Below are 27,547 nucleotides of genomic sequence, written 5' to 3' on the forward strand. Positions count from 1 at the left end.
CAGAACTGGCCTTGATACACTTCCAGCTTTCTGTCTACACACTGCTGCCAATGTGATTTTCCTTAAATGCAGATCTATATTTTAAACTCTTTGGAATTCAAAGAAACCTGACCTTAACATCTTATTCCAGATCACTCTGGCCTTTTTTCTCATCTCCCACTTCTGTTCCTTTGCATTGGCTGTTTCCCATGACCATCCTCTCCACAGCCCAAGGACTGCTTTCAAGAAGCCTTTCTTGATTCCCTCAAGTGTGTGTGTGTGTGTGGGGGGGGGGGCGGGGGGAATCCTAAACTACCTACTTGCATCTGTTCTATTGATATCTATTCTTCGTATACTTATATATGTCTTCCTTTTAAGTAGAGATTGTTTCCATTTTTGGATTTGTGATCCTTGTGCCCATCTCAGTGCCTGGCCCAGAGTATGCACTTAATAAATGCTTGGTGAATGAGTGATTAAAAGCACAACATTTATTTGCAAGGACAGTGGTTTGCCAAATTACATCCCCCCCCACATAGATCTTGAGTACATTGGCATGTCCCACATAGTGGGAACATTCAGGGAAGAATTCAAAGAGCACCGCTGAGGTGAGACCCTGGGCTCCTGAGAAGACCCCAGCGAGCCCAAGAGCTGGGCTTCTCCTGGTCAGACTGGCTCATCTTCACCCTCCAGCACTTTCCAGTTCCGTTGTCCTCAGTGTGCTCCTTGGTGGTATCTCCAGTGCCAGCCTCCTAAGAGGAGGCTTCATGTCTTCACCTCACTCATGGCCTCCATGAGTCGAGCGCTGTTTGTCACAGCTGTTGTCAAGAAAATGAATCTATATCCTGAAAAGACAAAGCAAGGAAAGCATCCAGGTGGTGAGGCTGGGAGGCTGGCACAGATGCCATCTAGTTCCAGAAAAGTTCATTTGGGACAATTTGTTTTTCAACATGATTAATACAACCCCTTGCAGAGCGTCAAGAGGGTACAGCAATCTGTCTTTAATTACTTCTGCTCTCACTGACTAAGGGCGATGACCTTGCACTTCCTCACAGTTACTCTGTTTACAACTCCCTGCCTCCAATTGATAACATTTTACCCAGAGGTTAGTGGTAGGATTTGTTTGGTTTTTTTTAATAGAATGACTTCTCTCAACTCCCTATCAAGTTTGTTTTTATTTTTTATTTTTTTTTTTTTTTTAAGATTTTTGCAAGGCAATAGGGTCCCAGGCCACACAGCTAGGTAATTATTAAGTGTCTGAGGCCAGATTTGAACTCAGGTACTCCTGACTTCAGGGGCTGGTGCTCTACCACTGCGCCACCTAGCCACCCCAAGTTTGTTTTTATTTCAAGAGATTTCTTACCTCTCTCTCTGCCCAAGAATCGAAGGGCTGAGATCTCAGAGAAGGTGCATCCACCCAGAAAAATCACAAGGACAAGACGCAAGGAATCACTTGGGGCGTTTTCTTCAGGTACCATGTCTATAAGGAGGCAAAGCAGCTCGGTCTCAAATTTTGTATTATGTCCCAGGTCCCTATATTGCTCTCCTTTCTATTCAGTCTGCCCTCTAATTTTAAATTCTCCTTACCTGTGACTGCAAATTCATTGCCATTGAGTAATCGAACAACTTCCTCAAGGCCCAGCCAGCCCCTTCGCTCTAATACCTATGGAGGTTTGAGGTTGAATTTCAGTTAGTCACATCATGAAAGCTCACCCTCAATGCTGGTGTCTCTACTGCTAACCCATGATGAGTATCAGGCCTGAAGGAACCAACAGCAAGAGAGATGAGGAATGGTAAAAATCAGAACAGGGAAGGGTGGAAAGGCAGCCTGGTCTCACCTGTTCAATGATGCGGCAGCTGAGGGGTACATAGGCACCGCTGAAGACGTAGGCCATGTCCCGGGGCACCTTCAAGTCATACTCGCTGTCACCTCGTGGAATCTACACTGGGCAGGCATGCAGCATGGCATCAGGCCAGTAGCAGCTCAGCCAGCAGCCTGCCTAGCCCCATACCAGAAAAGAGGCGCTTAATCTACTCTGGAATTAATGTGAGGGCCACATGCCTAGCCAGAAAGCCATGGGCACTAATCTTAGGAAAACCTACCTTCCAGGGTTGGCCATTGTATGAAAGTTATTGCCCAGTCTTGGCACCACCTTACTCCATGGAAGCCAGTCCATTACTCCTGATCAGCCCCACCCCCACCCCAACCTTTTGTGATTTTCCCTCTTCACTAGTATGAATACTCCTCATAGAGTCTCATAGAAGGTTCTCAGAAGCAGCAGTTACTATAAGCTTGGAATGGCACAGCTGCGTGAGATGCCAGCTCTAAAGCCAGAAGGCCATCAAGTCCAAGCCCCTCATTTTACAGATGAGCAAATTGAGGCAGGAACTGTCAGAGGAGGGAGAGGAGCCCCGACCTGGCCTCCTGTACTGCCTTTAGGAGTGCCGGTGCTTGGTGGAAAGGGAACCAGGTCAAGGAATGCTTAAGAGATTCCTTGGCATAGTTCAATCTCCTGGGGAAACTGAGGCATCTATTCCCTAGGGGGCCTACGGAATACCAGATGGGTGCAACTACTCTTTAAAATATACTAGAACTTATCCAGCAGAGGAGATGAAATCAAGTATACATTATATGGTTCAGGGATTAAACAACAGACTAGAGGCTCAGGCATTAAAAATTCTTTTTTTTTTTTCTGGCTCTTTCACTCTCTTGCTCAATCATCTTGACTGAATCATTTATTTTTGTGTGTGTGCCTTATTATTTTATCCCTAAAGTTAAGCTAAAAAGAAGTTATCACACAGCAAAATATGATAATGAAATAGACTGAAAATACCTTATTAAAATTAAAATGCTCCAGAGCAGTGTTTCCTAATTGCTCTTCTAAGGCAATTTCTATCAGTCCACAAAGCTTTTTGTGACCAAATCATCTTACTTCATGAAACCTACAAATAACAGTTCTTCCTAACCTTCCCCTCTATTCCTGATTTATCTCCCTAAATAATCAAATCTGCTCCTTGTCCTTTCTGGCTTGCATCCCCACCTCAGCTCTCTCTCCTCAATGTAGAGGGCCAAGTATTTTATAATAAAGAATTTAGATTTTGTTAGAATGTAGATGAGGTAGAAACAAAGCTTTATAGGCTTATTCCTCCCAGTCACCCAAGGATCCAGACCCAATTAACATACCAAGCCCAATTTTTTGCTGATGCCACGAAAATTGCTTCTCTTGGCCAAAGAATTGAAAGCATCTGTAAGTTTTCCTGGAGAAGAAATAGAAGCTAGGTCCCACCACTGTGTTCCCAGGTTAGGAGCACTGCCATGATCATTCAAACTACAAGGATGTCCTGTTAAACTCAAAAAGCTGAAGCAACTGTCTCTCTCAAGAAAGCCTAACTGGCCCCTTCTTGACAGAGCCTCAGCAACCATCAAGCCCAGGCCTTCCCTGAGCAGGTCAAATCCCTCATATAGCACCCCTGACCTCCCTTCTAAGACTGCCCATTCTATTGGTAGGGATACTTCTAAGATCAAACCCCAATTTGACCTTGTGACTTCTCTACTAATAGTTGCCCTTTAGCCTTTTGGAACCATGAAGAACAATTTTTTTTTTTTTGCAAGGCAAACGGGGTTAAGTGGCTTGCCCAAGGCCACACAGCTAGGTAATTATTAAGTGTCTGAGACCGGATTTGAACCCAGGTACTCCTGACTCCAAGGCCGGTGCTTTATCCACTACGGCACCTAGCTGCCCCTTGTGAAGAACAATTCTAATCTCTCTTCAACCAGACAGTTCTCATGGGGCGCCTTCAAAGTCTCTTTTCCAAGCTAAACATCCAAAGTTCATTCAACAACATGACATGAACTGGGACCCTTTCTGGGCACTCTTCATTTTATCAATGTCTATACAAAAATGAGGTCCTTAGAACATACAAGACTCACAATGCTCTGACCAGGGCTGACAACAGGACTATTTCCTTCCTGGTTACCAGTCTTCCTTTCTACCCCTTTCCTCAACTATCTTTGTTGATATACAGTAGTGTCTTCCCACTAAACCATCTTCATGAGATGAACACTATCCCAAACCCCGGGTTGATAGGAAAATCTCAGGATTAGCTAAGGGTATGGTTACTCCATGAGTGACCATGGACCCAATACTATCATTTTTTTCTCCTCAATTTATTCTCCTAACAACACTCAAACTGGTCAGTCTATTCTCATATACTAAGGAAATGAATAAATTGAACAACTGGATAGCTGTGATCACCATTGCTCCTGTGCTCACCTGCAGCTTTATCAGTCACCAATTTGCTCATTTTATTCTCTACTGCAGTAAGAGTATCTCCTGGAACCTGCTCCGTTAGTAACCCTGCCCGACGAAGATTAGAGAAGGTCAGCAAGTGCTCAGGTCCATAGCTCTGGAAGAAATGAAATGCAACCAGTATTTAGTGAAAAAATTTATTTCTAGGCACCCAGAATAACTTCTCTGGGCTTTATGTTTTGTGCTCATATATACATTTTAGGCACTATTGAGAAAATAGTTTTTCAGAGATGTGATGAAAACAAAGAAGGATAGAGGATAAGAAGTAAGAAATTGAATATAACCAGGTGTCAAATGCATACATAAGAACTAAAAATGATGAAAAAGGAAGAAAAATAGAGTGGTCAAGAATTAGAATTACCACAGAAGTTTATGAGTACAGCAGGACTTGAAGGAAACTCCTATTACCACCACACTAAATACAGGGAGGGCTGGAGTCTCCCAAGAGTTAAGAATCTTTAATGGGTCAGCTAGAGTAGGCTCTCTCAGTGTTGGACACAAATCAAATGCTATGAACAGAATTGACTAATAAGATGAGTTTTGAGTCAATTAAAAGGCCATTGCTATAGATTCATTTCAGGTATGCTAAACAGTGAGACTTGGACCAGGAACATTATTAAATCTATTATAGAGGACAAGACTAAAGAGGAGAATGAGGGGGAGTCCCTTCAACCAACTCTCCTCAAAAGTTCTTACCAACACCTCCCTCCCCTGGTCTCTCAAAATTCTATTCTAATCTTCACCTGAAGGTACTGGGTTTTCAGAGAGCGGTAATCTTTGGACACCAAACCTGTGGATGAAGGAGATAGTGTAAATTAATTAAGCTGACTTTAACTGAAGTATCCTGCAGTACACAGAAAGTCTACTAACTGATCTTAAGAAAAAAAATACATTCAACATCAATATTGCATTGTAGTCATAAGTTTTAATTAATTTTCAAATCTAGGACTGCCTCACTAATCCTTTCTTCTGAAGGGTGAAGCATGGGATCTATAGGAACAATCAAAGCAGCCAGGAGGCAGAATACTAAATCATGAAGGAGCTGATCAAGGAACAGTAAAATCAATGATACTAGATGGCAGTGGATAGAGTGCCAGATGTGAAATCAGAAAGACTTGTGGGGTGGCTAGGTGGCGCAGTGGATAGAGCACTGGCCCTGGAGTCAGGAGTACCCGAGTTCAAATCCGGCCTCAGACACTTAATAATTACCTAGCTGTGTGACCTTGGGCAAGCCACTTAACCCCATTTGCCTTGCAAAAAACCTCAAAAAAAAATAATACTTGTGTTTGAATCCTGTTTCAGACTCCCCAGTCCTGAGACAGATCCTGGGCAAGTTATGGAAGCTCTCTGTACCTCAGCTTGCTCCATCTGAGGAAGTTTCTCAAGATAGACACTAAGAGGTCTTACAATTATTAGAGTAGGAATGAGGAGTGGGGAAGGGAAGAGAACTAGGAGAAGGGAAGCAGAATCTCTTTCTTTGAAATCTGAAAGAACAAGATTAATAACCACCTGTGTGACCTGATAAGACTCCAACTGACCTTCAAATAGCCATTCTAACCTTATGATTAATGACCGACTATATAAAAAAGTGACCTGAAAACAGTCAAGTGTTCTAAAAATGTAAGACTATGAATGAAGATCATTTGATTATTATCTTCAAGTGCCTAGTCTATAGAAGACACTGAGCAAATTATTATTTGTTGAATTATTAAAGTGTTTTCTTAATGATACAGCAATGATTATTTCCAGTTTATAGGGAGATAAGAGGAAATCAGATTCAAATGCAGGAAAAGTGACTTAGAATAAACATTCTAAGGTATTTACTGGCTGAGAGAATTAAGACATTGGAACAAATTAACATGAAAAGCTGTGGAATTTCCCCTATCAAAAGCCTTATGAAATGTGCTACTTTTCTCACTTTTTCCAGACATAGTTTTCTATAAAACCTTGCTAGAAGTGAAGGCATAGATGAGATGACCTCTTGAATTCCCATTTCAGACCTGCAGTTTTACTATTATCATCTTTCACTGGTTGAGATGTAGCACTCTCTGGTACAAAGGGACTGATTCAAGGATCCTAAAATTTCCATTCATTGGCAGGATTATGCACTGCTAAGTTAAGTGTAACTGCAATTATAGAATAATATTCTGTTTTTCCACACATCCACCATAAATCTAGGTATGAATGGGAAAAGAAGGGGGGAGAATCATGTCTGGAGAAAGGATAACAGATTCAAAGTTGGAGAGCTATTCCAGTATCTAGCTAATGATGTCTGGAGAAGGGATAACAGATTCAAAGTTGGAGAGCTATTCCAGTATCTAGCTAATGGTAAAAGACCTAGAGAAGTTTTCCAGCCGCAACTAGGATGGATCTCTTATGGAGAATTTATGGAAATACATGGGTAAGAGTTACTTAGAATGTGAAGGTATGGGCGGATATATTGAGATCAGTACTACTACAGTGGCCGACATAAGAGCCAGAGATCTTATATCATTAAGTTGTGGTTCTACTGTTCGATTGATGTTTTGGATTTTATTTGTTAGGGTATTTCTATCTTTCAAAAGTCTTCCTCTCTTGCCAACCTATTATTTTTTGACCCCTGGGACTACTCACCATTTTCAGTAATGGACAGAAGACACATGAGACGGAGGCTTTCAATAGGTGATACCTGCAAGGCAAAAAAAAACAATCAATGAGAACTTAAACCCTATAACTTAAATGCTTTCTTTATTTATTCCTTTCTGCCTCTGGCAGACCCCATTTCCGAAAGACAAGCTCATGCTGGCTTGCCTCCTGGACTCACCTGTCGATCTATATGCTCCTCAATATAGTTTGTGCTTTCACGGATGTTGAACCCTTCTAGTAGTGCTGGGAGGAATTGGAGAGTATTACTTTGTTAGGAAACTATACCTGTTGTACTTGAAGAGTTCCCTCTGTGACTGCTCAATGCTGAGAAGAGCCAACTCAGACAAAAATTTCAAAGGGTTGGTACCAAGGGCCAGTCCCAGCATCAGCTAGAAAAAGGGTTAACAGAAGAACCAGAGACTCCAGGGAGGATAGTAAGTTATGGGAAAGAGATATTATGAGAGCAGAAGAGGGAAAAGCAGACTGGCAAAAATGTTAGTCACCATGTTCAGTCTTGATCAGCTCCTGGAAGTCTTGTTTGGTTTTCTTTTTCATGATAGACTCACAGGCTCCAATGTCTAAAGATAGGACAAACTGGAAATGAGGTCATCCCTAAAATCAGAAGAGTATCTTTTTTTTTTCTATGAGACAACACCTAGGATCACTTTTCCCTTTGACCCAATCTCCTTCCCCTTACAGGTACCTGGTTCTATACAGCACCCCTTTCCATATGGAACCTACGTAAACTCAGCAGTCGGTGCTCCTGCTTCAGACCCTTGAGTTCCTGAGAGACAAAGTTCTTCATCTGCTTGATGTCCATGCCTCGTCGGCGCTGGAGAGAGGATCAAGTCAGTGACAAGCCTCCCACTCTCCTATACTTCTTTAAATTTCTTCTACTTTAGAATCACAAAATCACAAAATGTGAGAATTTGAAAGAATTTATTTAGTCCAATCACCTCATTAACAAATGAGAATGACCACCTACTGTCCCTTAGTAGCAGCACTAAGACTAGATTCTAGGCCTTTTAACTTCTAGGTCAGGAACCTTCCTATTACATTATAATGCTTGCAGTGAAGATGGGGGGAGTTGGGTGATAAAACCAGTAATAGAAAGTAATTGAAGTCGTTTCAGGGAGTGACTTTGGGGAGGGATTCAGAGTCTCACATCATACTGTGCCTGCAGATTCCGGGCCTTCTGGCTCAGGAAACCAAAGACATTGGAGAAATGCTCATTACGAATCTCATTAAACACCTGTGGAGAAGACAGAATTAGGTCAGGATCATAGAACCATATCTTGTATTTGGATCATCCTTTTTTGGGGGCAATTAAAAAAAAACTATTTTTTTTTTCCAATTACATGCAAAAAAGTTTTCAAAGTTCATCCTTCTACAAGCTTTTGAGTTCCACATTTTTCTACCACCCATAGCAGTGTAAAAAATATGCTATGTCCTTTGATTATCCTACCCAGTTTTATCAAAGGTTATGATGCCTCACCCCCCAGTTGTAAAACAATGTTCATCCAACAGAAAAAAGCAGTGAGTTCACATGGTATCTTATCAATCAACAGATATCTATTGAATATCTAAATAAGCGTTAGACGTTGTGGTATGCCTGTATGATATAGACATAGCCCACCATCTCAAATCTCTTGATTTCAGGTAGCATTCCAGTTTCCCAAGAATCATACTCTAACCTTATCCTGGGCATTAAGCAGCACCTTGAGGCTCTTGTCAGAGGATGTAATGTCTGGACCAAAATCAACACTCCCTATGGAAGTAAAAGGGAAGGTCACCAGCACTTTCAGACTTTAAAATCACCTTTTCTCAAAGGACCTACTTGTAACAAAGGTACTTATAGCAGCTTTTTTTGTGGTGATCAAGAATTGGAAATTAAAGGGTTGTCTATCAGTTGTGGATTGACTGAACAAGCTGTGGCATTATCATTTCAGTGGAATGCTATTGTGGTATGAGAAATGACAAGCATAATAATCTCAGAAAAACTTTGAAAGACTTAAATGAACTGAACAGAACTAGGAGAACACTATACACAGTAATAGCAATACTATGTAATGAGCAACTGTGAATGACTTCTATTCTCAGCAATACAATGATCTAAAGGACTCATGATGAGAAAAGCTATCCATTTCCAGACAAAGAACTGGATGGCGTCTGAATGCAAACGGAAGCATACTATTTTTCACTTTTTCTTTCTTTTTTTGGGGGGGTGAGGGGTTTAAGTTTTTTTTTCTGTGAAATGACTAATATGGAAATATATTTTATGTGACTGCAAATGTACAACCTATATAAGACTGTTTATCATCTCAGGGAGGGGGAGGGTAGAAAGGGAGAGAATCTGGAACTCAAAATTATAAAAATAGGGTTAAATTTTATCATTACATGTAATTAGGGAAAATGATTATTTTTTTAAAAAAAAATCATCTTTCCTTTCTAATTCCTAAATGAACAGGGAGGGACTGCCAGAGATGTTTCTGAGTACTGTTCTGAAATCTATTAGTACCTAAAACTATTCTAACGAATCCAAGGAAACTATGCAGAAATTCTTTTTTGTTTGTTTTTTGCAAGGCAATGGGATCAAGTGACATGGCCAAGTTCATACAGCTAATATGTATCAAGTGCCTGAGGCCGCATTTGAACTCAGGTCCTCCTGACTCCAGGGCCGGTACTCTATCTATTGTGTCACCTAGCTGCCCCTACCTGCCTCCAACTGCAGAAATTCCTACTAGATTGCCTCCCCATCCTCATTAGGAAGTAAAAGAGAACAGCACTTACCACATTTGATACGGAAGGTGTCATCCACTAGCCCCTCATATACCACTTGGGAGCAGAGTGCAGTCACAAAGTCCACATCTGAAAGCAAAGTCCATGGAGAAGAGAGGTTTCTCAGAACGTATTCTTCCACTTCTTCCTGAGGTCACTGTTTTAACACTAAATCAACACCAAGTACTCAGTATTTCTACCCAATTCTGAGATTCACACAGTTAACTCTGATTTTGCTATCCCTTCTTCCATGTTCTCACACTTTTCAAGGTTCAAAGGAGAGAGTGAACTGTATACCTACCTCTATCCAGAAGAAAAATGTGCCCAATTTCTGGTTTCCGGCCTTTTATCTCACCCTCTTCTTCCTCTTCGAGCTCTTTCCACATTTCATACACCATCTATTCAAAACCCAAGATTTCTTCAGTCTTTTGTTCCCACTACCAATACAAGGTAGTGACTAGCATCAGGATTCAAAAGATAATCACTCAGTCCCTTGTGGGGATCTTAAAACGCTGAGATTAAGAGCTCATACCATTAATCCATTCCATTTCCTTCACCATGCACCATGTATCATAGATGGAGGAGGAAAGAACAAAGAAAACCACAGACAGAAATGTGATCCAGGTGGTGTCTCAAGCTGCTATTGCCTGGCTTGGCATATCAGTCCTCATCTCTAAGGAAGTGCTCCAGAGCAGTAAGTGAAAAGAAGCACCCTCATACAGAAGATGTCATGAAGGTGCCTCAGTGGACACAAAAAAAAGGATAAAAAAAAAATCAAAGAATGAGGAAAGAGGAGCTTTGAGGGCTCTTACCTTGGCACATCGGCCAATTCCATAACAGTTTGCAAAAGGTCCATAGAGATTACTAAGAAGGTGCAGGGCTTGGGCTACAGTATTGATCCAACGCTGGTTTCCCTCCTACAAGGGACATAGGAGTCACAAGGGTAAATGAAGTGATGACTTCTTAGGCTCAGAACCTGGTTCTGTAACACAAAACTAACCTGAGAAACTATTAGCCGTGGTAGGTCCCTACACAACAAAGCAAAGCCTGGGAAAATCTTGAAACAAGGTAAATCCAAATGGTCCCTAGTTATGTCCTTTAAATAGCAATCTCTAGTGATCATCTTCAGTCACAGGTAACAGGCAAAAATTAGACAAAAACTTCACATCTTAGCTCTCTTGCCCTAGGTCTGCCCTATACCCAGGACATGCATTCACCAGGAAGTAGTCTCTGAAGAATTCAGGCAGTTCCATGCTGAGGAGATCCACATCAAGAGGCAGCAAGGAGAAGGCCCACTCATCACAGCTCACATCTATAGGTATGGATAATACCAGTCAGCTACAGGGGGACAACACTAGCCAATGGTTAGTTGTCTTCCCTTAACAACTCTCCACTCAGAGGGCTTAAAGTTCACAAAGCATTTCTGTCAGAATAACACTATGAAGCAGGCAGTAATAAATTATCATTCTCATGTAACAGATGAAGGAACTGAGGCACAGAGAGATGACTTCCCCAGAGTACATAATAAGGAATGTCAGAGCTGAGAATTGACCCGGTCTCCCAACACTGAATCCAGGGCTGTCTTTCTAATCACAGTCAAAATTCACAACTAGACTAATCCAAAACGTAGTCTCTTTGCCTATCACTCACAGGATTTAGAACTGGAAAGAACTGGAAATCATTAGTATAGAAGTTCTTAGGATCCCTTTACACTCTTAAATTTATTAAGAATCTCCAAGAATTTTCATTTTCATGGGTTATAGCAATATTTATCATATTAGAAAACTGAAAATTTTAAAAGACATTAATGTTTTAAAAGAACAATAAATTCATTAAATTTTTTTCCAAGCCAAAAAATAAAGTGTGGCACACTGTTTTGAAAATCTCTTTAATATTTGGCTTAAAAGACAGCTGGATTCTCATATTTGCTTCTGCAGTTCCTCTGTTGTGATTTGTTATTTTGTTTGAAATAGAGTGGAAAAAAAATCTAGTCTCACATAGATATATATACTTTAAAAAGGAAGTTCTAATAATTTTAGTATTCTTATGAAAATAGTTTTAATGTCCTTGAACCCTAGTGCCCATGGACCACACTCTGAGAAGGGCTGATCTGGTCCAACCCCCCCCCATTTTAAAGTTAAAGGAACTAAATCAAAAAAAAAAAATCAAGCTATTTCAAGCTACTAAGTAAGCCAGAATTTGAACTTATATCCTCTGAATGAAAAGCTAATATTATTTTGATGACTTCGTGCTTCCTCTCTACTATACAATGTTATCTCTGTGGACCCTACTGTGATTCTTTATCTTTATTATTACTCTTGGCACCAGAGCAGAAGAAGTCTTCATAAAAGACATGCGTGCCCAACAACTTCTTCTTATTTTCTATTGCTTTCCCAGTCACTTCTATCATCTCTCACCTCCATAAATTCCTTCTTCTTCAAGTACCATTTCACATGCATAGAACTGAAGAAGAAAGAAAGACTAGGTTAATTTCCTCACATTGTTTTCTATTTTCATTTTTCTCCATAAACTCATAGGCAGTTTCATGGCATCAACAATGGATTTAGAGTTAGGGAAGATTTAAGTTGGAATTGTACTTTTGACACTGATGAGCTGGATGACCATGGGAAGGCTAGAGTTTCAGTGTTTTCATCTGTAAAATGATAATAGGGAATATCTGTACTATCTCTGCCTCTCAGTGTAACAACAGTAAGAATCAAGGGAAATTCTATAAAGGGCATTACAAACTTTAAAGTAGTAGAAAAAACACTCAATTATCAAGATAAATTCTGATAAAGCATATTATTATACACCGTATCTCATGTACTTGGATCAAAAAAACAAGTAAGCCTGTTAGAACTAGAAGAGGCTTTAGAAGCCTCTTCCAATCTCTTCATTCTAAGATATGATGAAACTGAGGTCCATTGAGGTAATTTGTTGAAGGGTCACAAAGTTACTTAATTGCTGACAGAAGGCTAAGATCCAAGTTTCCTAACTCCCAACCTGTTATAACAAGATTTGTCCTTGTTATCATACTGACAATACACATATATGTTATATTATCAGAACAACTCCTGTTGGCCTAGCATCATCCTTCATTTCATTTTAATCTCATTTTGTCTCTATATAAAAGTGACAGGAGCAGATATTTATGTTTTGGTTTTTTTTTTTTTTTAGATTTTTCAAGGTAGTGGGGTTAAGTGGCTTGCCCAAGGCCACACAGCTAGGTAATTATTAAGTGTCTGAGGCCAGATTTGAACTCAGGTACTCCTGACTCCAAGGCTGGTGCTCTATCCACTGCACCACCTAGCCACCCCAGGAGCAGATATTTAAATGGTGCTTTATAATTACAAATCTTACAAAACAGAGCTCATTTGACTCTCCCAACAACTCAGTGAGATTGGTAAGGTAATTGATGTTATCCTCATTTTATGGGTGAAAGATTTGATTCTCAGTGAGATCAGGTAATGCAATGAGATACACAGGTTGTGAATGGAAGAGCTGACTTAAACTCAGATTCTTTGATTCCAAATACTCCTTTTCAAATGCAAAACATTACCCTTCTAATAACCATCTTATATCCTATTAACTTAGCACAGAGACTTTTTCTGTAACTTTCTTAATATTCCAAGATAAAGAGTAAATTAGAATCACTCTTTCCTCTATAACATAAGCAATCTCAAAAATAAACTATAGATGATTCATAAATGGCTATCATGAAAAACTATGGCCCAGTGTCCTTTTATTTTTAATTTCTCTCCTAAATACATACACATATTGTTTGGCGTTGCATTATAAGCCTACAATTTTCAGTGGCAAAACCTTATATATTCATTCCCTAAAATGAAGTTGATAGTAGGTGTCTATGGTGGCTATGGAGTGGGCTAAGTCACCAGAGTCAAACATAGTAAGACATTGTGAAGTTGAGGTGCCTAGATTATCATCAGTGTCAATGCTGAAGTTTTCTTTTTTTCCTTTTAGTTTTTTTTTTTTTGCAAGGCAAATGGGATTAAGTGGCTTGCCCAAGGCCACACAGCTAGGTAATTGTTAAGTGTCTGAGAGACCAGATTTGAACCCAGGTAACCCTGACTCCAAGGCTGGTGCTTTATCCACTACACCACCTAGCCATCCCAGAATGCTGAAGTTTTCTAGAATTGTAATGGAAGTAGGAGATTGTAGGCACAGAAGAAGGGCATCTTTTTAACAGTTATGTGTCTGAGTTCCTATCGTGTAAAATGAGGATGGCCTGGATGGTCTTTAATGTCCTGCTAACATTCTGTTGTTCTACACTGAAAAGGGGTATTCCATCATCCGCCCTAAAAGGATTCTCAAAAAAATATGATGGTGATATTGAATTCGTACCCTAGGAGCTTTATAGTCATAGTTCTTAGATAAGAAGGTAATTTACTTCTGTAGGAAGATAGCTGCTGTTTCCTTTCACTTTCTGACCCCCAAATCCACCTTTCCATACTTGATCTCTATACTGAATCTATACTTACCTTCTGTGGGCTAAAGATCACTTTGTACCTTCGAGTTCGACCAGCCATTTTATCAGTATTGACAAGGTCTGTAGAGAGAAGGGAGTCATTTTTTTTTAGTTTTTTGCAAGGCAATGGGGTTAAGTGGCTTGCCCAAGGCCACACAGCTAGGTAATTATTATTAAGTGTCTGAGGCCGGATTTGAACTCAGGTCCTCCTGACTCCAGGGCCAGTGCTCTATCCACTGCGCCACCTAGCCGCCCCTGGACTCATGTTCTTTATCAGTAGTCTATTTAGGTAATGTCTTCTACAGGACAAATGGCAGAGGCAAGGAAGTCAGCTGCCTTCTAGCTACTGTCAACTGAATCACATTTCTTCCCAACATGATCCCTCAGTACCACCCTCAGTTGCATTCTAACCATAGCACCACTTTCCACTCACTTGCAATGTATCGCATATTCTTGATTCGAGGCCGAACAAGGAAGCATAACCTGAGGAGAAACAAAGATATGAAAGAGAACCAATAACTGTGATCAAATCAAGAAATCTGTACTGCAGCTAAGAAAAAGAAAGGAACTGCCTTTACTCTTGAACCTTTTGCTCTATCTTATGCCAAAGGGCACTTTTCCAGATCTCATGCCTAGCAGAAGCCCCTGCTTCACTAAAAAAGAGATTTACTAGCCCCCAGGACATGCCTTGTACCATGTTCAGGACTCTAGATGAGACAAAGACATTCCTGACCTTAGGAGTCTAAAGCCTATGGAGGGAGACAAAATATAAAGTTTAATAACAATATAAGAATTCAAGAAATATCATGAGGCAACTTATAACTGAATGCTAAATGAGAAGCATGAGCAAATGCTATTGTTTTCATGGAAAGGAAAGACTACTGAATATTTGAGTTAGGCCTCAAAGAATAGATAGGATCTAGAGATGTAGAGAGGAATAAAAATGGCATTTCAGGCAATGGAAATCAGTAAGCATAGGCTGAGGCAGGGATAACATGTTATTTTTGGTGACAGTGAAAAATCTGATTGGAATGGAGAGGGTAGAGGGGAACAGAGGGGGAAAAATTGTAAAATTCAAAAATCTTACAAAAAATGATTGGTAGAGGGGAACAGAAGGTAAAACAGGATTGGAAAGGTAGGTATAGTTCAGATTAAGTTGGGCCTGAAATACTAGATTAAGTTTCTCAATTTTAATTGGTAAAATAACTGGGAGCAGATTGATGATAAAGTAAGTTTCAGAAAATATAGAAAACTGGAGTAATCAGAGTAAATAAATAAAAAGGCTATTTTAGGCATGAAATGATACAAGACTAGCCAGATAAAGAATCAGAACAGTATAGTACTTAAAAAGTAATTGTTACAGAGTAATAGATAAGATACTACTCTTGGTCAGTGCTGATTTCTAAATGAAGTAGATTTTCCCAAGGATTACCTCCAATTAAGATGGTCAATTATAAGTGAGACTCACTGGACAGTCAAACTTACTGTTCACTGGTACTAAAAACAGGTTTGTTCTCCACTTTGTATAGTTTGTCCACTTCATGTTGCTAAAGAAAGGATCAAATGAGAGAATATATATGAAAACACTGTGGAAAATAATGTCATAAAAATATAGGACCCTCTTGGGTACTAGTATCAAAAAATTTTGTGATTATCCTTCTAAACATTATACTGATCATTCACTAGCTATTAAATTCAGTTGTAGTGATATACTGTGGTGTAAATATACCAAGTAAAATAAAAGAAAGTGAAAAGGGTAAAGTGAAAGAACCTATGAAAGAAAATTCATACCTTGAGGATAGAAACATTAGCGATTCGATCCAATGGGCTCATCAAATCTGCCTCAATAAATAAGTCCTTCTTCCCAGGAAGCTGAAGAGTATACAAATAGTATAATGAGTCTCTCATGGGATCAGTGCGTTTTTTAAATGAAAAACACTTATTAAATACATATTTAATACATGGCACCGTCCTAGGCCCTAAAAATATGACAAATGTCCAATTGGTAGGGAATTTATATATATTCTTTTTTTTTTATTCTTTTTGCAAGGCAAATGGGGTTAAGTGACTTGCCCAAGGCCACATAGCTAGGTAATTAAGTGAGACCAGATTTGAACTCAGGTACTCCTGACTCCAGGGCTGGCGCTCTATCCACTGCACGACCTAGCCGCCCCAGGAGTATATATTCTATTGGGAGAAAGAATATGTGAGAGAATAAATAAATATAACTTTAAGGAAGAAGAGGGTACAACTAGGAGAGTCAGTAAAGACTTCTCAAGGATGATAAGAGGCAGAGGTAAAAAAATGAATGGATTATAGACATAAAGACAAGAAACAATGTCACACGTTAAAAAGTGGCTACTAAGACAATTTAGGTGGAATGTGGAATTTGTTTTTTAACTTTTACAAAGGGATATTTATTAAAAAGACTTGGGAAGCAGTACAAATGTTCCCCTTGAACTCTGAGCACAGGATTTTCATCCTGTCATCTCAGGTCTTAGGGATAGTAGCTCAAAAAATGAGTGCTGCAAATATTGTTTTGCCCAAGTTCATTTCTGAATGCAACATAAACAATAGAATAGTAATTTGCTTTCGTTTTTTTTTCTTTTTACAATTTTCCCCCCTAATCTTGGTTCCCTCCCCCACCCCCACAGGAGGCAGTCTGATGGTCTTTACATTGTTTCCATGCTATACAACGATCAAAATTGAATGTATTGAGAAAGAAATCATATCCTTAAGGAAAAAATAAAATATAAGAGATAGCAAAATGACATAATAAGATGATTTAAAGGTAATAGTTTTTGGTCTGTTTAAACTCCACAATTCTTTCTTTGAATACATGTGATATTCTCCATTGCAGATACCCTAAAATTGTCCCTGATTGTTGCACTGATGAAATGAGTAAGTCCATTAAGGTTGATCATCACTCCCATGTTGCTGTTAGGGTACACAATGTTCTTCTGATTCTGCTCATTTTGCTCAGCATCAGTTCATGCAAATCCTTCCAGGCTTTTCTGAATTTCCATCCTTCCTAGTTTCTAATAGAACAATAGTGTTCCATAACATACATTTACCACAATTTGTTCAGCCATTCCCGAATTAACATTCACTCAATTTGCAATTCTTTGCCACCACAAAGAGGGCTGCTATGAAGTGATGTTTTTACCCTTTTTCATGATTTTTTTCAGGGTACAGACCCAGTAGTGGTATTGCTAGATCAAAGGATATGCACATTTTTATTGCCCTTTGGGCACACTTCCAAATTGCTCTCCAAGAAAGGCTGGATAAGTTCACAGCCAGAATGTGGAATTTTTAAAAGAAGCAAATATAGAAATGTAGGTTGAAGACTGATTGAAAGGGGCTTTAAATAACTTCCTGTCCAGGAGCCAGTGGAAGCCTTTGCATAGAAACAAGGCCCACCTTTTCAATCCTAATATTCAGCCTACCTAGAGGGACTATTTAGGATCCCGTATTCCACCTCCATAGCTACTCTCAGCTTCCTCGGCCCTGGGGTTCCTTTCTCTTGGTCAGCTATCAGCACCCCTGGTCCGAAGCAATCCGGCCCCCTTTTGAAGCGGTTTCTCCTCACTTATGTTGCCCCCTGCACTGCATTCTCCGGTTGCACATTCCATTGCCTCTGCCCCCTCTGCCACAGGATGATGAAGGCCCAGGAAGCAGGCGCGGTTCCTACTGAGCCCGCTGTTCTCAACATCTGTGGGCATGGCCATGGCTTGTGGGCTGGGGGCGAGGGAGCGGGGGTCAGGAGGCCTGCGGCCCCCCGAGGGGCCCTGCCCTCGGGAATGGGCCCGCCTCGCGCACTGACCTGCTCCAGCAGGTAGATGAGCTGGTCCCGGGCCAGTCTCTTAAGCATGGAGAAGTCGGGCAGCTCGGGGGCATCGGGCCGATGTGGAAAAGCCATGGCAGGGGCGCTGCGGGGCCCAGGGCGGCGGCGCGCCCGGGGCAGATCCCCCCGCCCTGCAGGGACCCGGGGTGTTCGGCCGCAGCCGCGGGGTCTGCACGGGCTCGGCGTGGCAGCCCCCGGCCGCTGTCCGGAGGGCGACGGCGGCGCGGGCTGCACGACAGCCCCGGCTCAGGACCGATCGTGCCGGCGGAAGGGGCCCCGCAGCCCCACTTCCGGGACACACCGGAAGCTGCGGTCACCTAGCAACCCGCGCGGAGTCCGGAAGGGGAGCGCGCGGTGGTGACGTCGGAGGCGCGGGGGGGCCGGAGGGCCGTGCCTGGCCCCTAACTCGGGAGGAGCCGGCCTCGGGGCGTGGCTCCCTGGGCGGAGGGGCGGGGGAGGCCTGGGGCGCATCCGCGGGCCCCGGGACCGAGGGGCCTTCCCGAGCTGGGAGGGTCCTGTCACCCCCTCCTCTTAGGGCACCCCGGGGCAGCTGCAGTTTCTCCTGCGGAAACTAGCAGCTCCTGAACCCTGGGAGGGCGGACTTTTATAGATCCTGCCCTCTTCCCAGCGCCTCACTTAGACGGGATTGGCCCTTGGAGTGGTTCAAAGAAGAAACCAAAGTTTGGGAAAGGAGGAGGTTTTAGGTCAATAGCTTCAGGGCGCCAGCTGACAGTTAAGACTTTCTACTGAGCAGCCTGGCCTAGACCAGACTGAAATGCCAACCCTCCCAAGACTATCCAATTTGATCGGTTTCAAAAGACCAAGGGCTGGGAAGGGGTCTAGAGTTAATTTTGTCCAATCACCTTTTACAGATGAAAAAACTGAGACTAAAAGAGGCATGAAATGTCCTGCTTTTAAACTCAAAGAGAGTAAGCGCTACAGCTAAGGTTCAAGTAGAAGTATTCTGACTACAACCCGGGGCTCCTTCCTCTATTTCATAGTTCCTGTCAATAAAAAGGAAGGTCTGTGGGGAACAATGAAAGTGTTTCTTCAAGCCTTTTATTTTCATTGGATTTATAAAACAAAAACCAAGTGTTTTTATTCAGGATCATCCGTGAACCCAATTTTTAGAAAGAGGCTCGTAGACCCAGAGAAGAAATCTAGGTCACTGTGTATTACAAGGGTTACAGTAGGGATAAAAGGCATTCTTAAGTTCGAAAATCAGCGTTTCACTCAGCTAGCAGGAAGAAAACAAGAGTCTTCCTAGTTTGTAATCATCCGATAAAGGAACCCACATGTCTTGGGGACTTCAAGATCTTTACAAAAATGTATCAGAATTGATTTTTGAATCTTCTTAGGCTACACATCAGGCTGAAGTCTTGACAACATTTTTCGTTTCCCCCTGCTCTCCCAGAGACAATCCTCGTTCCTGGAACAGTTTCTGCAGGGCACCTTCCATTTGGGGGCTTGTGCCCTGAAGGCCCTTTACCACTTGTGCAGCCCACTCAAAGTACTCCTGAACCCTCTGCTCAGACCATCCTGTAGGGTGACAGAAGAGTTGTTTTCATGACCATAAGGAATCAAAGTTAACAGGTGGCTTTGCGCCAGGCCTTCCACTTTCCATGGAAGGGTTAGTGTAGTGCCTTGGCTTGAAATAATAAGGAAAAGGCTGTGACAGTCATCCCAAAATACCGATTCTTATTAAACAAGAAACATCTCCCCTTGGCACAACTTTTTTGGATAAAAGTCCAAAATAAATGATGAGGCCAAAAGGGACACAAAGATGTTGTGTTACATGGGAGCTTTACTTAAGAAGCCAAAGAAATGAACAAAATCACTTTTTCTTTGGCAAAGTGACCGGCCTGTGAAGGCACAGAAGGGGTGTCCCCCCTCCCTCTAACTCACAGCTCTGCTGATGGTGGAAAGGAAATATACCTTTTGGGGTGCGACGGTTCAGGTCCCGAAGGTTGTAAAGTTTATCTGCCAGTTTCACCAGCTTGGCACCCCGGCTGCTGTGCGGGGCGTTCTCCACCTGCAGCCGTTTCCGTTCCAGCCTGGGCAGCTCCTTGTCGTCCGTCACTTCATCCACGATGAGCCTCACTTCGGGCCCAAAGTGTTTCTCCAGCTCCTCCAGGGTGGTGTCGGTGTCTTCCACGGTGTCATGAAGCAAGGCGGCCTGCAGAGGCACGCGGCACCCGCGGCTGTGCCAGGCGCGCCCTCCGCGGGCCCGAGCCCACCCCTCCGCCACCCCGGCCCCGGGGCCCCGCTACCTGCAGCACCGCGACGTCGGTGACTCCCGCTTCGTGCGTTAGGATGCGGGCCACACCTGCGGGCAGAGCAGAGCAGAGCGCGCCGGGGTCAGGCGGGCGGCCCCCGGGCGCCGCGCCGCCGCCCCGCCGGGCACCCACCGATGGGGTGGTTGATGTAGGGCGTCTGCTCCGGGTCCTTCCGCCGCTGGTCGCGGTGTTTCCTGGCGGCGAAGTCGGCCGCCTCCACGAGCAGAGCCGCCTCCGAGCTCATGGCCGCCGCCTCGGAGCCGGCGCGGGGCGGCCGTGGCCGCGCACAGCGCCCCTGGCGCCCGGAGGCCGCCCCCAAGCCCACTGCTCCCGGCCCGGCCCGGCCCGGCCCGGGGAAGCGCGGCGGAGCCCGGCCCAGCCCAGCCCGGCCCGGCCCGGCCCGGCCCGGGGAAGCGCGGCGGAGCCCGGCCCAGCCCAGCCCAGCCCAGCCCGGCCCAGCCCGGGGAAGCGCGGCAGAGCCCGAGTGCCCGCAGGGACAGTGGGAGTGGGGGGCGGGAAGCGGGGCGAGTGAGCCGACGGGTCCCAAAGGGGCCAGCTCTGGCGGACCAGGTGTGTCAGCTCCCACCCTGGATGGGGGGGGGGGGGGGTAGAAAACACTCCCTTGAGTGGAAGTGTGGCCATGTTTTCTTCATAAACCCACTCAAAAGTGCCACGACTCCACTGCTTTTCTGGCCTTTCTGCCATTCCCACTCCTTCCCAGGGTCATCTTCCGCCTCCTGCTCTCGTAAAAGGGGCATCTTCCTGGGCAGGTCCTGGTCCTCCCTCTTCTCTGGCGGTCCTCTTCATTGCTGACATTCGTACAGACAAGCCGCCCCACAACATCGAATCTGGAGCCACCAATGAAGGGGCTCTGGGAGCCCCGGGTGTCACTGCTGTCCTCCTCCAGCTGTCCTGAGTGTCTGCGGAGTGAGGAATGCCTTCCTTGCATTCTCCAGGCCTCCTATTCTCCAGCTTCTCAGGACAAAGGGAAACTCCTCCAGGCCAGACTTTTTCCTTTTGTCTTTGCATCCCTTAGCACCTTTCTTGTAGTAGTTACTTTGCAAACGATTGTTGGGTGGGCTGGATTTCACCTGAGAATTGATTATCTTTATTAAAATTTCTATTTCCAGGGCAGCTAGGTGGCGCAGTGGATAGAGCACCGGCCCTGGAGTCAGGAGGACCTGAGTTCAAATCTGCTCTCATACACTTAATCATTACCTAGCTGTGTGGCCTTGGGCAAGTCACTTAACCCCATTTGCCTTGCAAAAACCTAAAAACAAAACAAAACAAAATTTCTATTTCCAAACATAATCCTCTGAATTCCAACTTTTCATCTGCCTATTGAAAATTTCCTTCTGGATATCCTGTTGGAATATCAAAAAAAAGCTGGTTATCTTTCTCCTCAAATCTGTTCTTCCAAACTTTTCTGTTGAGGGAACCATCATTCTAGTACTGTTTCAGATTGATAAACTTGAGTCACCATTGTTTCTTTTTTCTCAACCTCATTCTCCATATTCAAGAAGTTAATAAATTTTGTCAGTTTAACAATATCCCTATATCACCTTCTCTCCACTGACATGCATCACCCTAATTCATAATCATCTCTCATGAACCAGCATCTAAATTAGTTTTCCTACTTCCTGTATGAACTATTATTCTAATAACCAATATAACCCAAGAAGAGGTTGCCATGTCATCCTCATGCTCAAAAACTTTCAAAGGTTTCCCATTGCCTTGAGAAGGTAAAATTTCTCATTGTAGTAACTTGGGACTTTTCACAATCTGAAATCCTACCTACCTTTTCATCCTTATTTCATACTACTTCCTCATTTAGGATCTCTCTATTACAGCCAAATGCATTCTTAGCTGTTCCTTAGACTCAATTCTTTATCTTCCAATTTCACATCTTCATAGTCTAGCTCTCTTGAATAAAATGAACTTCCACCTCTCAGAATTCTTATCTTTTTTTTCAAAACTCAGATCAGGTAACTCTTCCATTGGAAATCTTTGTTGATCCCCTAGCTGCTAATGTATTTATTCGCTTGATTACTTGCTATACCACTATGCTAAGATTTGATTAAAGTGAATTGAATTCCAGGCAATGGCCCAGTTTGGCAAAACCAATACCTAATTTTATGTTGAGTTCAGCAAACCAGATGTTGAAATGGCACTTGTAATCAGAGTTCTAAGGTGGGTACCTAGTTGGTCTTTCAATTTGGAGATCACAAATTTACATTCTTTTTTTTTCTTTAGTTTTTTTTGCAAGGCAAACGGGGTTAAGTGACTTGCCCAAGGTCATACAGACAGGTAATTATTAAGTGTCTGAGACTGGATTTGAACCCAGCTACTCCTGACTCCAGGGCCAGTGCTTTATCCACTACACCACCTAGCCACCCCTACAAATTTACATTCTTTACTCTTGTCACATTCTTCTTGGCAACAGCATTTTTCTAAGTGTCCATAGTAATGTTCATTCTGTTTATGTGTGGGAAAAAACTGACAGAACTATGCTTGTAATACTTATACATTTCTTAAAACTCATTATACCTTTGATGAAATACTACATTTTAATTCCTTCATTTTTGTTACTTCAGTAAACAAATATATAATGTAAAGAGAAAAAGTGCCAAACAACCAGGGGATGACAACCTGTCATTTGTTTCCTCTTCTTCTTACACTCAAAATTCCTCTGAGATAGGAGTACACTGGTGCTCCCTCAACAGTGAAGCATTAGGAAAACTGGGACACAATGAACCAATATAAATATAAATTTCAAGGGTTATCTTACTGCCTATTTCAGAAGCCATGGAAGTAGGGGAAAAAGTGTAGGTAGAATGGGTTTTGGTTCTGCATAAGTTCTAACATTGGCTGCTGTAGTCACATGGCTGCTTTCTCCCCATAAGGATATGTTTGCTTACTGTTATATTACATAGTCTAGTTTTGTGTACCTCTTTTATTGTTCTTATTGGAGTATTAAATGCATGAAATATTAAACTACCTCTTGGTTTGTCTTTTTGTATACTTATAACAGTCATTAGGACAGAAAACTGGTTGTTAATTTATTTGAATCCCTGGAATACCAGGGCATTATTTTAAGTGCATGTATGGAAGATACTTCTAAGAAATATTTTCATCATTTAGACAACTTTGAACTGGGTACTGAAGATTCCAGATTAGTCAAATGCATTGAAAATAACAAAACATTAGAATAGATAGACCTAGCTCATTTATAATCTAGACATTCAGTTTTTAATAAATAGCCTACTCTCCTTACTTCTATCTTCACCTGAAAACAATCTTTATAAGTTTTGCTTTGAGATTTAAAATGGTTTATAGCATCATGAATCCAGTTAGATATTAATAACATTGCACTTTAATGGCAGAGGATGAAATTCTTAAGGCTAGTGTATAAAGTATGTGGTAGCTTGTAGAATGAAGATGAAGGGGCTCAGTATTATCAAATAGTATCAGTTATGATGAACTTGAAGTTCTTTATCACTTGCTAAGGCTTAAATAATACCACTTCAATTTCCCACGCAATAGTTTTGTTGATTTAGTACCTCAAAAATTTTCACTTCTTTTATTTTCATTATTTGTTGTCACTAGAGGACAAGTGTGATAGGCCAAAATAAGTTAATAAAGAATGAACAGAGGCAGAGAATGCTCTTTAATGATGGATATACTTTTTGTTCTACTTTCCCTAAGAATTCATTGATTTCTGTGGTTCAGCTGAAGTCTTATCAATTTTATATGTCAAAAGTTGCCATCCTTTTTTTCAGGTTTTATACCTCTTTGCTTTCCATAAATCTTTACCCCAAAACTCAATATGAAAAATAATTTCTAGAGCTTAATATGCATAAGTATGTACATAAATAAAATAAGATAAAAGTGTATTTGGGACATAAATTTTGGTATCATGAACTTGTTATATGTTAATTTATTTAGTCCACTTTTTTCTTTGCATCTTTTACAATATTTTAATAGGGTATCATAATTATTTGCTAAATGGACAAACTTTTTGCACCTCCAGGTGTACATGTATACAGATTGTGATATTTGTTTTAAAACAAATCAAATCCTTACCCTCTGGCTCCATTAAGCTATCTTTGCTGGAGTCCAGAAAGGTATAGCTTGACCCAAGGGGAAGACAAAAAAATATACCTTACCTTCTAACATTTTGTTCAGGTCAGGGGGCACTGTCATCTCAGAAGTTGGAGGTGAATGCCTAACTACATTTGCTATTCATTTTTACTAGAGATAAAAAGAAATATAGATATATCACTATTCAGGCTACTAGATATCAGGAGTTTGACAAGCCTCTCACATTAACATGAACTTAGTTGCATATTATTCATATGTTGGGCATCCATACAACAGCATTTTAAAATCCACATTCCATTAAGTCTTTTTTAAAAATATTTATTTATTCTCTTTTTGTACAAATGTTTTTTTATACATTAATAAAATATTCTTAAGAGTAAACAGAATACCCTCTCCCCCCACAAAATATAGACTCGCTTCGCTTGAGCAATAAAGTAAAAGGGAGAGAAAAAAATAAAAAAAAATAATAGTAATCATTGTAGGTATGGCCAGGTGGTGCAATGGATGGAGCCCCAGCCCTGGAGCCAGGAGCACCCAAGCTCATATCAGACCCCATACACCCAACAATCACCAGCTGTATGACATGCAAGCCACCCCAACCCCACTGCCCTGCAAAAACCAAAAAAAAAAGAAAAAAAAAGGCCCAAAATAAAATAAAGTAAAATAGTAACAATAGTAGGGGTGGCTGGGTGGCAGACAGAGCATTGGCTCTTGAGCCAGAAGTGAGCACCCGGGTCCAAATCTGGCCTCAGACACCCAACTATCACCCTGCTGTGTGACTCCAGGCAGGCCACCCAGCCTCATTTGCCCTGCACCCCCCCCAATAATAGTAATAAAAAATGTGCTTCAGTCTTTGTTCCAACACCAATAACTCTGTCATGGGTGGATCACATTCTTTATGATAACTCCATGGCAAAAGTTACTTCCATATTTTTCCACCGTTGTCACTGCTGATCGCAACTCCCTCCTTTCTTATTTCTCCACTACCATGTACTATATTTTCTCTCTCCTTTCACTCTGACTCTGCTGTAGGGTAGCTGAGTGGCACAGCAGACTGATCCCTGGTCCTGGGGCCAAGAGGCCCAGAGCCCCCCCCTACCACCCCTTAGGCCCAACATCCACCTGGCCCTATGGTCCCAGACAGGTCATCCAATCCCAGCCCCTTGCAAGAAGTAAAAAGGAAAATGTGTTATATCTGACCACTCTACCCCCATGGTCCATCCTCTCCTCCTTCATTCACATCCCCACCCCTTCCCCCTGTCCCCCCCTTTTCTTCTTATTCCAGATGCCTATACCCCATTGAGTATATATGCTGTTTCCTCTCCTAGCCACCTCTGATGAGAGCAAAGATTCCCTCATTCTCCCTTGCCTTCCCCCCTTCCATATCATTGCAATAGCTCATTGTAATAAAGAAAAAACTTATTATATGAAATATCTTGGCCTATTCCCCCTCTCCTTTTTCTTTCTCCCATTACATTTCCCTTTTTTTCTATACTGACTCCATTTTTACACCATATTTTATCTTCAAATTCAGCTTTCTCCTGTGCTTCAACTATAAAAGATCCCTCTACCTGTTCTATTAACTGAGAAGGTTCATATGAGTATTATCAGTGTCATTTTTCTATGCAGGAATACATGCAGTTCATCATCAAGTCCCTCATATTTTCCCCTTCTCCTCCACTCTCTATGCTTCACACCTGAGTCCTGTATCTGAAGATCAAACCTTCTGTTCAGCTCTGGCCATTCCAAAAGGAACATTTGAAATTCCCCTGGTTCATTGAAAGTCTATCTTTTTCCCTGGAAGAGGGCATTCAGCCTTGCTGGGTAGTTGATTCTCAGTTGCATTCTAAGCTCTTTTGCCTTCTGGTATATTATATTCCAAGCTCTACGAGCTTTTAATGTAGTTGCTGCTAAGTCCTGTGTGATCCTGACTGCAGCTCCACGATATTTGAACTGTGTCCTTCTGGCTGCTTGTAATATTTTCTGACTTGGGAGTTCTGGAATTTGGCTATAATATTCCTAGGGGTTGGTTTTTTGGGATCTCTTTCTCGGGCAGATCACTGGATTCTCTCCATTTCTATTTTGCCCTCTGCTTCTAGGATATCAAGGCAATTTTCCTGTAGTAATTCTTTGAAAATGATGTCAAGGCTCTTTTCTTGATCATGACTTTCAGGTATTCCAATAATTTTTAAATTCTTTTCTAAGTCTATTTTCCATATCAGTTGTTTTTTCAATGAGATGTTTCACATTTTCTTCTAATTTTTCATTTTTTTGGTTTTGAAGTAATGAATCCTGGGTTCTGGTAAATTGATCAATCTCCCTGAGTTCTATTCTTTGTCTGAAGGATTTGTTTTCCTCACAGTTTTCTTATCTCTTTTTCCATCTGGCCAATTTTGCTTTTCAATGCATTCTTCTCCTCAATAACTTTTTTGAGCTGTTTTATCCATTTAACCTAAGCTGGTTTTTAGCATGCTATTTTCTTCAGCATTTTTTTGGATTTCCTTGACTAGGCTGCTGACTTCATTTTCATGTTTTTCCTGCACCTCTCTCATTTCTTTTCCCAGTTTTTCTTCTAACTCCCTCATTTGATTTTCAAAGTCTTTTTTTTTTTTTTGAGCTCTGTCATAGCCTGAGCCTAATTTCTGTTTTTCTTGGGAGTCTTTAGATGCAGGAGCTTGTGCTTCCTCATCTTCAGACTGAGTATTTTGATCCTTCTTGGGCTCATATGCAAAATATTTCTCAATGGTCTTCCTCTTATTTCTCTGCTTGCTCATTTTCCCAGCCTGAGCCTGGTTTTGGGGTGCTTCCTGAGCTTTTGGGACACTCCCACAAGGGTCTCAAGTGTGTGAGGCTCTGTCCTCCCTCCTGGTCCATGAATGATCATAAGCGCCCCCCTCTGCCACCGGCTGAGGGATCTGGGCTGCCCTGCCGAAAGACCACATTGCTTGCTGTGTGCCCTGAGGGCTGGGCTTCACGTGCTTGCTCTGGCAGAGGTCCCCCACTGTTCCCCCAGTTTGTGCCCGGTGCTCCCCGGGGTGTAGCTCAGGAAACTCCCTTGCTGCTGCGAGCCACGGCTCCCAACACCCTGGGACTGCCTCTGGGAGGCTGAAGTTCTTTCACCCTGGTGGGCCATCCCTCTGGCAGCTGCCCC

General features: G+C 42.1%; 2 protein-coding genes across 4 annotated transcripts in view; both read right to left on the reverse strand.

Moving 5' to 3' along the window:
- Positions 1-412: 412 nt before the first annotated feature.
- The window catches only part of VPS33B (VPS33B late endosome and lysosome associated), a 33,647-nt gene continuing 6,512 nt past the window's right edge, over positions 413-27,547 (reverse strand). Inside the window, exons 1-23 of one of the 3 annotated variants that reach the window (XM_074234067.1) lie at positions 17,999-18,293; positions 15,967-16,047; positions 15,661-15,722; positions 14,609-14,658; positions 14,189-14,256; positions 12,107-12,152; positions 10,907-11,001; positions 10,502-10,606; positions 9,991-10,087; positions 9,702-9,779; positions 8,606-8,679; positions 8,077-8,163; positions 7,653-7,743; positions 7,415-7,489; positions 7,090-7,154; positions 6,900-6,954; positions 5,030-5,076; positions 4,251-4,383; positions 3,161-3,234; positions 1,815-1,916; positions 1,564-1,639; positions 1,340-1,456; positions 413-821 (exon numbers count right to left, since the gene is read on the reverse strand). In XM_074234067.1, coding sequence (XP_074090168.1) covers positions 742-821; positions 1,340-1,456; positions 1,564-1,639; positions 1,815-1,916; positions 3,161-3,234; positions 4,251-4,383; positions 5,030-5,076; positions 6,900-6,954; positions 7,090-7,154; positions 7,415-7,489; positions 7,653-7,743; positions 8,077-8,163; positions 8,606-8,679; positions 9,702-9,779; positions 9,991-10,087; positions 10,502-10,606; positions 10,907-11,001; positions 12,107-12,152; positions 14,189-14,256; positions 14,609-14,658; positions 15,661-15,722; positions 15,967-16,047; positions 17,999-18,094 — 1,854 coding nt within the window. In that variant the 5' untranslated portion in view covers positions 18,095-18,293 and the 3' untranslated portion in view covers positions 413-741. Of the gene's footprint in view, positions 822-1,339; positions 1,457-1,563; positions 1,640-1,814; positions 1,917-3,160; positions 3,235-4,250; positions 4,384-5,029; positions 5,077-6,899; positions 6,955-7,089; positions 7,155-7,414; positions 7,490-7,652; positions 7,744-8,076; positions 8,164-8,605; positions 8,680-9,701; positions 9,780-9,990; positions 10,088-10,501; positions 10,607-10,906; positions 11,002-12,106; positions 12,153-14,188; positions 14,257-14,608; positions 14,659-15,660; positions 15,723-15,966; positions 16,048-17,621; positions 17,939-17,998; positions 18,294-27,547 lie in introns of those variants that run through there. The other 2 variants (XM_074234068.1, XM_074234066.1) reach the window with 2 other exon arrangements.
- HDDC3 (HD domain containing 3) lies at positions 19,062-20,630 on the reverse strand. The gene is made up of 4 exons (XM_074234073.1): positions 20,428-20,630; positions 20,290-20,345; positions 19,955-20,195; positions 19,062-19,558 (listed from the first exon to the last, which is right to left on the reverse strand). The coding sequence occupies exons 1-4, from the start codon at positions 20,537-20,539 to the stop codon at positions 19,386-19,388; spliced, it is 582 nt and encodes a 193-aa protein (XP_074090174.1). The 5' UTR covers positions 20,540-20,630; the 3' UTR covers positions 19,062-19,385.

Source organism: Macrotis lagotis, chromosome 4, assembly GCF_037893015.1.
Source record: "Macrotis lagotis isolate mMagLag1 chromosome 4, bilby.v1.9.chrom.fasta, whole genome shotgun sequence".
Taxonomy (NCBI): Eukaryota; Metazoa; Chordata; class Mammalia; order Peramelemorphia; family Peramelidae; genus Macrotis; species Macrotis lagotis.